Consider the following 11047-nt stretch of genomic DNA (forward strand, 5'->3'; position numbering starts at 1 on the left):
TGCTGTGAACCTCCATATGCATACTCTGAACCAAACCTATGTCCAATATGCTCTTCACTGCTGAATCATTTTCAAATTCAGCAGAACTTTTTACTATGCATAATATTATTAATAAAAGCAATGCTTAGGTTTTGGTGTCTAGAAACAGAGTTGAAGCCTTGTGGCTTGTTTCCAGTCACAGTGCACAGTGACAGTTCTGACTTTCTTACTGCTTCCTGATATAACTCTTGATCCAGGTTTTATAAATAGAAAAAGTAATACTATTTTTAAAGGAAAAATGTAACTAGGTATAAATAACAATTTTTAAAAAGCCTGATCAGCAATAATTTTTTAAGCTAAGAAACTGTGATTCTCCACTTACTCTTTAACTAGCTGTATGCTTGTAAGTGCAGACAGAATAATTTTATAGAAATATAGGCAACTCAAGAGACAGCATATACTGGATTACTACAAGCATCCCATACTAGCTGTGTGAAATTTTTTGTTAGAGACTATCATTTCAAAGGTGAAATAGAAAATGTAACCTACTGTTGAGAATATTTTGTTGGGAAGTCAGAACATCAGACCAGAGCTGTTAAATAGAAACTTAGTGTGAGTCACACATCAGGATTTTTCTTAATTGGTTTTAAGATTTATTTATTTCATTTATGTAAATGAGTGCTCTGTATATACACTTGCCAGAAGAGGGCATCAGACCCCAGGATGGGTGGTTGTGAGGACCCCTGTGGTTGCTGGAACCTCTGCAAGAGCAGAGCCATCTCTTTTAATCACTGAGCCATCTTTCCACTCCCATTTTCTGTTTTGATTTTTGCCTTTTCTTTGTTTGAGGCAAGGGTTTCTTTATGTAACTTCTATTGTCCTGAGAACTTGCTGTGTTAGATAGACAAAGCTAGCTTTGAACTGAGTTTTGATATCAAAAATATGTACCATATTACCTGATAAGAGTTCATTGGTGCCGGGCGGTGGTGGCGCACACCTTTAATCCCAGCACTTGGGAGGCAGAGGCAGGCAGATTTCTGAGTTTGAGGCCAGCCTGGTCTACAGAGAGAGTTCCAGGATAGCCAGGGCTACACAGAAACCCTGCCTCGAAAAACCAACAACAACAACAAAAGAGTTCATTGGTTTTAAATATTCATATACTTATTATATATTTTATTAACATATCTAAAATATTTTAACACATAGCATATAACTGTTATTGTGATACTTATTCCTTTTATTATCCTGTTTTTGAACTCTTATGGATTTTGTTCTTACAACATATGTCAATTCAAATGAGCCATACTTCAAATGCTCATTAGCACGTGCGTCTAGTGACTACTGTACTACTAAATAAAGCATCTTAGACAACTAAGATAATAGGTCTCTGAGGAGAAGAGAATGAGCTAGTTATCAAGGCTCTGACTGCTGGGCTGTAATAGTCCATTCTAGTCCTTTGTGTATCAGAGTTAAGATGGGCCTCCTTTTGTTATAGATTGAAGAAACCAAAGTCAGAACAAACAAGTGGTGGCAGATGATGCCTGATGATGCGTGTGTTTTTAGGTTTCTCCTGTCACAGCACTGTTAGTAATAGTAAAGCAGTGATGTATGTAATGTAGGTGTTTGGTTTTGACATATGATGATAGGAGCTTCTGTTCTAGCAGTGGTAAATTCAGTACAATAAATTACTGAGTAGGGCTGGTGTGATGGCTTAGCAGCTAAGAGCACTGGCTGCTCTTCCAGAGGTCCTGAGTTCAATTCCCATCCACCATTTGGTAGCTCACAACCATCTGTAATGAGATCTGATGCCCTCTTCTGGTGTGTCTGAAGACAGCTACAGTGTACTCATATAGATAAATAAATCTTAAAAAAAATTACTGAGTAGGTTTTTTTTTGGTCTTGTAATAAGACAGTTGAACAAAATAGAGAAGTTTTCAGAGTTTTATTAGATTTCATTTTATGTGTTTATTTTTGGTTTTCGGGGCAGGGTTTTTCTGTGTAGCTCTGACTATCCGAGAGATGGAACTTGCTTTGTAGACCAAGCCAGCTTTAAATTCAGAGATCCATCTGACTCTTCATCCCAAGGGCTGGGATTAAAGGCCTATGCCACCACTGCCCAGCATTTTATGTATTTCTTTTTTTTAAATATTTTTACTCTTAATTATATGTAGGTGTTTGAGCTTGCATGTGGGTATTTACACATGACAGAACTTGGCTGTGGATGCCAGAAACATCTGATGCCTTGGAGCTAGAGTTACACATGACTGAGTCACCTCAGATGGGGGCTGAGAACTGAACTGCAGTCATCTAGAGAGATAGCAGGTGCTGTTGACTGCTAAGCCATCTCTCTAGCCCATCTTATTTTACAATAGGATGTCTTGTGTTCTCTCTAGACTTATCTCTGTTCCTCCAGGCATCTCAACCATGAATTCATTACATGAGCAAAGAGATTGAAGTAGAAGCCCAGAAGGGAAGTGCTCCTGAGGCTAGACAGTAGGAAGAGGTATAAATGGGAAGGGCCCATTGTTTCCCTCCTAGGGTTTACAAGAAGAAAAGTTACTTTTCCTCTTCAGAAACTGGAAATTGGATGATTAACATGGTGTCTTTTAATTACCATTAATTAATTTTTTTCTGTGCTGCTTGTTAGAAATCGTAACAAGCTGGGTTTTTTTTTTTTTGTTTTGTTTTTTTCAATGAAATGAGCAGTTAAAAAAGATGACGTGTATGATTTAGAAATGAATTACTAAGCCGGGCATGGTGGCGCACGCCTTTAATCCCAGCACTTGGGAGGCAGAGGCAGGTGGATTTCTGAGTTCGAGGCCAGCCTGGTCTACAGAGTGAGCTCCAGGACAGCCAGGGCTATACAGAGAAACCCTGTCTCGAAAAACCAAAAAAAAAAAAAAAGAAATGAATTACTGAGCTGGAGAGATAGCTTAGCAGTTAAAAAGCACACTCTGTTCTTGTAGAGAACCCATGTTTGGTCTCCAGTACCCACACTAGTGGCTCAAAACTGCTCATAGACACATATATACATAAATCAAAATAATAAAAATTTAAAAAGAAAATTACTCTGGAGGAGGACTCATCATCCTGTGTTCAGTAATTGTCAAAACTGAAGAATGTGACCAAGAAAACTGAACCAAGCTAGCTAAGTTCTCTCTCCTTTTTTCAGTCACTAATATACAGTAGGAAGCTCCTATAACCCAGTATTACTTCATAAGTTGTTCTCCTCATTTGCAAAAAAAGAAGTTTGAGGTCTTGGTGATAAAACTTTCTCCAAATTTGAGGCTCAAGTTTCTTTTTTTGTTTATGTTTTTGTTTTGCTTTGTTTTTTTTTGTTTTTTGCTTTGTTTGTTTGCTTGCTTGCTTGTTTTACGTAGTATGTGACATTTCAGTTGCACTAGAGCCACCTGCTGACAGGATTCATTAATTTGTTGGTGCCTGGATATTCTGAGTTGAAATATGTATGATTTAAGGTACTAAAATGATTTGTCTACAGTTAAAAGTTTACAGTATATTTTATCCACTTTCCACCAGTACTTAACCGTTTTCTGATTCTTTAACTTTTTTTCTTACATTTTCATTTATTTTGGGTGTACAAATGTGTGGATGTAGTGCTACCTTTTACTGTCAGTCTCCAAGCCATCTGAGAGAAAGGAAACTGCACCCTGGAACTCCAGTAGGGCCAGGTGCAAACTGGCCTTCCCACACACTGTTAGACTTACTCTGCTTTCCAAAGTTTGACTCTAGCAGTACTCCTTCTCCAGGCCCTAGTCATAAGAGTCAGAGGTAAGCCTGTCGGCTCAACCGCGTTAACCCTTGACTTCATGTCATTTTACTTACCTTTCACTTGTACAGTTCCTTGGTCACTTCTGCAAATGTAGGTCTGTACAGTTTCTTGGAACCTTGAATGCTTTCCTTTGTATTCGCTTTCTCGACACGTACACTTGGCCTTTCTCTTTTAACAATGCCACCATCACATTAAATCTCCTGCCTAGTCTCTCATTTCGGGGAAGGAGGTGGCAATGTTGTGGGTTGACTGTAGGGCTGCACTTACGTTAAGCATGTCATGTGTCACTAACTAGCAATCCCAGCCCTAAATGGCCTAGTCATGTGGCAGAATTCTCTACCTTTGCTTTTATTTTCTAAATAGAAGAGATTATTTATTTATTTATTTTTATTATCATAAAAATAAGTGTGTTTTTAAAATCTACCTTTAGGTGTACAGTTTGAAGTGTCACTAAGTACATACAAGATATTGAGGAGCTGTCACCAATTTCTAAATGTTTTTCTCACCCTAAACAAAAACTTCATTAAATAATAATTTTTCTTCCCCATATTTATTCCCAGCACCTTGCACATTGTATTTGGTTTCTGTCTCTGCCTATTCTAGGTCCCTCTTATATGTGGAATCATAAAATGTTTATATTTTCGTGTGTGGCTTATTTTACTAGTGTGAATTTTAAAAGCCATGTGTGTATACTTATGTACTCATGAGTGCAGCTGCCCTGCAGAAGACAGAGGGAGGGCATCAGGTCCCTCTGGAACTAGAATTACAGTTTAAGCCAACTGATGTGGGTGTTGGGAATCAAACTCTATTCTCCTGGAAGTAAGCACTCCTTCCCCCCATCTTCAAGTTGGATAAACTGAATACTTTAAAAAAAATTTTAAATTTTTTTGAGATTATAAAATAAATCATTTACCCTTTCCATATCCTCTCTCTACGCCTTCCCACATACCCCTATCTCTTGCTCTCTTGAGTTCATGGCCTCTTTTTGTTAATAGTTCTGTGTGTGTGTGTGTGTGTGTGTGTGTGTGTGTAGTAGATAAATAGAACGTACTCAGTGTATATAGTGGTGCTTGTATCTATATTTCCAGAGCTGATGTTTTGGTATTGAATAACCGATTGATGTGCACTGTGTGAGGGAAGAGGATTTCAGCTGCTCTTGGCATCCCTTAGCTGCCTGTGGTGGTTTGTGTCGGGTTGAAGCCCTTTGGTCTCTCCTCTGTCGACTTTGGCATGTTGTTGTCTCATTCAGCTCATGTTTAAGTATTAATCTTGGTGAGACTTCGTGGGTGTAGCTTCTGACAGTACTTAGAGATGCTGTCTTAGCAAACTGTGACCCTCTGGCTCTTACACTCTTTCCATGTACTCTCTCCCACTGTCCTCCAGCCGTACCTGGAGGAGATTTTGTAGATGTGTCCATTGCAACTGGGCTCGACAGCTTTGCATGTGATTGCTTGTGTTTTTCTGTGATGATCTCTGTCTATTGCATAGGGAAGTTTCTTTAGGCGGGGGTGGGGTGGTGGTGAGGACTACACTTGTCTGTGGTGTAAGGACAAATATTTAGAACATAGTAAGGGATTATGCTGGCATAGTAGAGTGGTAGGTATACATTCCCCTCCAAGATCTGTGACTTTACTAGCCCAGTTTTGCTGTTAGTTTGTTTAAATAATTTTTTTTTAGTACATTTACTTATTTGTTGTTTGCTTATGTATGTGTCTGGGTTCCAATGCTACCATGCATCTGTAGAGGTCAGAGGACAGCTTTCAGGAATCCGGTCTCTTATTCTACTTGGGGAATTGTACTCATGCTGTGAATCTTGACAAGTTTCTATTCACTGAGCCATCTCACTGATCCTAATGCAATTTATTGGTGACACATTGTGCTTATGTAGTATCTAGGCATTTATGTGGATATATAAATTAGCTATACAAAACAGTATAGCTGCAATAGACATAAAAGATTTTTTTGTTATTTTCTTAGCCCTGCTATTATATTATAAAAACCTTGTAATGTTTTAAGAGAATTTAGAAGGAAATTATAGCAGTTTGTTATTATTGGTTTTTACTCAACCATTATTCATATGCAAGTTTATTAAGCTTTCTTAGATTTAACAATTTTCCAATTGAACATTGAAAACATTTGTAGTTTCTCGGATATTGATAAACCAGACATGCTAAATCAGTGGCCTGTGGAAGGAAGTGGTCTACCCTAAGGAAGTTGCTTCCTTAGGGCAAATCCCTCAGACTGGTGCTGCTGAGCTGCATGATGCTTGTTAGTCTTGAAAATCCTCTTGCCGTAGCCTCATGGGTGCTGATCTTTTTATTTTAATTAAATTCTGTATTATAGTTAAGGGCAATCATTAAAAAATTGCCAACCAGGAGTAAAAAACCACTTTCTGTTTAAGCCCAGTGGCCTGAGTTCTGTCCTTGGACCCCACAGAGGAAGAAGAGAACTAAAAGTCTGTTCTTCATATGTGCTGTGACACATGCACAGCCTGTATAGCACACATACATATCATACACACAACAATAATAAACATTTTAAAGTAATAAATGTCATCCAGTATTTTTATAACATGTTTCCTTGTTTTAAAAACTGCTTTTTTTTTTCAAGACAAGGGTTTCTCTGTGTAGCCCTGGCTGTCCTGGAACTCACTCTGTAGACCAGGCTGGCCTCGAACTCAAAAATCCACCTGCCTCTGCTTCCCAAATGCTGGGATTAAAGGCGTGCTCCACCACCCGGCTAAAAACTGCTTTTAGTGGACCATCAAGATGGCTAGATATATAACAGTGCTTGCTCCAAGCATGGTGGCCTTAGTTGGATTCTTAGAATCTACATGATGGGAGGAAAGAGCTGACTCCCAAAAGGTGTTCTCTGATTTCTGTGTGCATACCATGTTACCAGATGTACACACTCACACACAGTAAATAAATCAATTTAAGGTTATTCTAAAAAAATCACTTGTAAGTACAAATAGTCAGCACAGATCTGCTTAAAACCTTCTGCTTACATGGCCTTTCCTTGTCATTATTGCAGCCATATTTGAATTGTGATATTCTGAAAAGTATTTGGCTGTTTCACATACTTGAACTCATCTACATTTACATAAAAACTTGATTTTATTTCATTAGCTACTCTACATTACGTTTTTGCCCACATTCTTCAGTAAGTATAATTTGATTGCACACTTAGTCTTCTACTTTAGCCACATAGCTTTAATGATGGTATTGTAGATTGTTGCTGAAATTCAACTTTTTATTAGATATTTCCTTTGTTTACATTTCAAATGATATCTTCTCTCCTGGTTACCACTCCGAAAAAAATATCAAAAACAAAAACAAAAAACAAACCCTATTTGCTCCCCGATTCCTCTGCTTACTAACCCACCCTCTCCCACTTCCTGGCCCTGGCATTCCCCTACACTGGGGCGTAGAACCTTCACAGGACCAAGAGCCTCTCCTCCCATTGATGACCGCCTAGGCCATCCTCTGCTATACATGAGTCCCACCATGTGTACTCTTTGGTTGGTGGTTTAGTCCCTAGGAGCTCTAAGGGTACTAGTTAGTTCATATTGTTGTTCCTCCTAAGGGTCTGCAAATCCTTCAGCTTCTTGGGTCCTTTCTCTAGCTCCTTCATTGGGAACTCTATGCTCAGTCCAATGGATGGGTGTGAGTCTCTACTTCTGTATTAGTCGGGTACTGTCAGAGCCTCTCAGGAGACAGCTATATCAGGCTCCTGTCAGCCAGCACTTGCTGGCATCCACAACAGTGTCTGGGTTTGATGATTGAATATGGAAAGGATTCCCAGGTGGAGCAGTCTCTGGATTGTCCTTTCAGTCTCTGCTCCATAGTTTGTCTCTGCAACTCCTTCCATGGGTATTTTGTTCCCCCTCCTAAGAAGGAATGAAACATCCACACTTTGGTCTTCCTTCTTCTTGAGTTTCTTGTGGTTTGTGAATTGTATTTCATCAGGGAAATGCAAATTAAGACAACCCTGAGATTCCACCTCACACCAGTCAGAATGGCTAAGGTCAAAAATTTAGGTGACAGCAGATGCTGGTGAGGTTGTGGAGAAAGAAGAACACTCCTTCATTGCTGGTGGGATTGCAAGCTGGTATAACCACTCTGGAAATCAGTTTGGCGGTTCCTCTGGAAATTGGACCTAGTACTACCAGAGGACCCAGCTATACCACTCCTGGCCATATACCCAGAAGATGCTCCAACATGTAATAAGGATACATGCTCCACTATGTTCATAGCAGCCTTATTTATAATAGTCAGAAACTGGAAACAACCCAAATGTCCCTCAACAGAGGAATGGATACAGAAAATGTGGTACATCTACACAATAGAGTACTACTCAACTATTAAAAACAATGAATTTATGAAATTCTTAGGGAAATGGATGGATCTGGAGAATATTATCCTGAGTAAGGTAACCCAATCACAAAAGAACATACATGGCATACACTCTCTGGTAAATGAATATTAGCCCAGGAGCTCAGAATACCCGAAGTTCAACTTTTTTTTCCCACGTTAGGCAGGCATGATGGCGTATGCCTGTAATCTCAGTATTTAGGAAGCGGAGGCAGGAGGATTAGGAAATCAAGGCTAGGCTTAGCTACATAGTGAATTCTAGCTTGTACTACATGGGATTATTACCCACCCCCACAAAAGAAAGAGGCAAGCAGGGTAGGTCACTCCCGTCATCTTAATAGAAACCTGAAGCAAAAGGCTGGAGAGATGGCTCAGTGGTTAAGAGCATTGGGTTCTTCCAGAGGACCTGGTGTCAAATCCCAATATCCACATGGCAGCTCACAACTGTCAATAACTCCAGTTCCTGGGAATCTATCCAACACCCTCACACCAACCTACATGCAAGCAAAACACCAATGTACATAAAATAAAAATAATTCATTGAAAAGAAACCTGAGGGAAATAAATAATCATTACAGGAGTAAGGTATGTATATAAGTAAATATAATATATTCTTAGTTCTTAAAATGTATAGATGTATTTATAACATAAAATTAGAAAGGGACACATGGAGTAATTGTTGGCATGGTAATGGATGAAGATATAATATTTTGTGTTTATAAGTACTTTTGTATTTAAATTTCATACATGAACATGTTCTAATTTTGAAACTATGAAACTAATTTAACAGATACTAGTTTTCAGAGTACCCTGAACCTACTGGACATTGTAATCTATAGCATGACTCGGCAATCTCATTTTGTGCTTCTTTCTGCTCATTCTGGTACACTGGCTCTTATGACAGCATCCATTTGGCACTAACTTGAGCTTGTGTGAAGGCAGGCTAAGAAAGTATTAATTGTAAAAGTTGTTTTTATCCTGCTGGTCTAGGTACCAGTTTAGGGAATTAGGAAATAGGATAAAGATTGAAATAAAGGCACAGAAACAGATTGTCTTCTGGATTTGAAAAAAAGAGAATTGACCTTGGCTGTTGATCTACCATTACACTGATTAATAGCCATTAGATAAAATTGGGCTGGGTTGAGGGGATGTCAGTATGAATAAAAAAGTAGGGAAAATGCTAGGGCAAGGAGCTTTCAAAGCTCCACCAGTTTGGGAGTTGCTACTTTCAGCACTATTAGCAGTTGGTTCATTACTTAACTCTTTGTAGGCTAGACCTAAACGCTACTCATTACACATAGCTGCTTGTATTTTTCAGGTTCAAAGTAGGTTCACTTTTCTTTAACTTACTGATATTTCCCAGAGTCTGTTCTTTCTGCCCCAGCACATTCAACACATAGTATTTTGACCATTGAAATGCATACTTAACCTTCAAGCCAGAGTCTATATAGACTCTCTCCGTCTTTAGTCTTATTTAAAACCATTTCTGTCATTCTGGCTACCCCTCTGCATGTTTCTTAATGACACTAGGTAGGTGGCATAAAGCTTGGTCTCTAGTAATTTTGAGGTTTTGAGTTGTTTGTTTGTTTGTTTTGAGCCATATTTTACTTGTAGCCCATGCTGGTATTGAACTCTTGATTCGTCTACCTTAGCTTCCCACAGTGCTGTGACTACAGCATATGCACCATCACTGGACACTTTCTAAATAACAGGAAACTGGAATTGAACTTGGCATTAGGATATTTATTTTATTAAGTAAAACTTTGGTTAAGACAGTCTACATAGAGTGAATCTACTCACAAGTTGGGCGCATACTATAAATAGACATTGTATTTATTTTGACAATATTTTAGTATAAGCACTTGATCAATTTTAATAGATTAAGTAATTAAAGAAATAATTTTAATAGTTTAAAACAGAAAACTGAATGGAATTCTAACTGATGGAACTTCTTTCCCCTAGACCGGAATCCGTAGAAGCTAGCCCTGTGGTAGTTGAGAAATCCAACAGTTACCCCCACCAGTTATACACCAGCAGCTCCCATCACTCACACAGTTATATTGGTTTGCCCTATGCGGTAAGTGTCAAGTGTTTGTTCACAAGGTCTTCTGTGAAGCTGGAAGCTGGAAGGAAATGTGTGTGGTACTGTGCTTACTATTTAAAAAACAGCAGGTTCAGATTTTCAGTGTAGTTAACTATGTAATTTACACTTTAGCCTAACAGTGCTGTTAAGGGAATACAATTCTGGGAAAGTCTTTAGTTATCTTTTTTAAATTGTTGTATTTATGTTGATTTTTTTTAAACTCAATGAAAAGACTGGATAAGGTTGCATTGTACTATTTACTATTAATTCTAAATTATATAGTAATTAGTAAATTATGTAGTTATTTTTTTCTAAAGGTTTATTTTTATCTTTTTTTTTTATTTGTTTGGTTTTGTTTTTTGAGATAGGGTCTTTGTATAGCCCTGGAACTGGCTGTGTAAGACCAGCTAGTTTGTGTTACCAGTTTATGTAACCTCAAACTCAAGAGATCTGCCTGCCTTTGCTTCCCCAGTGCTGGGAGAGGCACATACCTGGCTGTTTTATCATTTTTAATTATGGTGTGTGTCTGCATGTGGGTATGTATAGTATAAATGCTTAAGAAGGCATTGGGTTCTTTGTAGCTGGAGTTACAGTTGTTATGAGCAGCCTGATGTGGTTCTAAGAACATAAGTTGAGTCCTATGGAAGTGCAGTGTGTGCTCCTTCCTAACCCTTGAGATGTCTCTTTGGGTCCAGTGTATTGTTATATATCTCTTTATGTTAAATATATACGTTTGCCGGGCGGTGGTGGCTCAGCTTATAATCCTAGCACTTGGGAGGCAGAGGCAGGTAGATTTCTGAGTTTGAGGCCAGCCTGGTCTAT

General features: G+C 38.6%; 1 protein-coding gene across 6 annotated transcripts in view; it reads left to right on the forward strand.

Moving 5' to 3' along the window:
• Positions 1–11047, forward strand: part of Kmt2e (lysine methyltransferase 2E) — a 73965-nt gene that overhangs the window by 18612 nt on the left and 44306 nt on the right. For all 6 annotated transcript variants that reach the window (XM_031380104.1, XM_031380101.1, XM_031380102.1 and 3 more), the window contains one exon: positions 10105–10219. In XM_031380104.1, the coding sequence (XP_031235964.1) occupies positions 10105–10219 (115 nt within the window). The remainder of the gene's footprint in view (positions 1–10104; positions 10220–11047) is intronic.

Source organism: Mastomys coucha, unplaced genomic scaffold, assembly GCF_008632895.1.
Source record: "Mastomys coucha isolate ucsf_1 unplaced genomic scaffold, UCSF_Mcou_1 pScaffold19, whole genome shotgun sequence".
NCBI classification, from domain to species: Eukaryota; Metazoa; Chordata; class Mammalia; order Rodentia; family Muridae; genus Mastomys; species Mastomys coucha.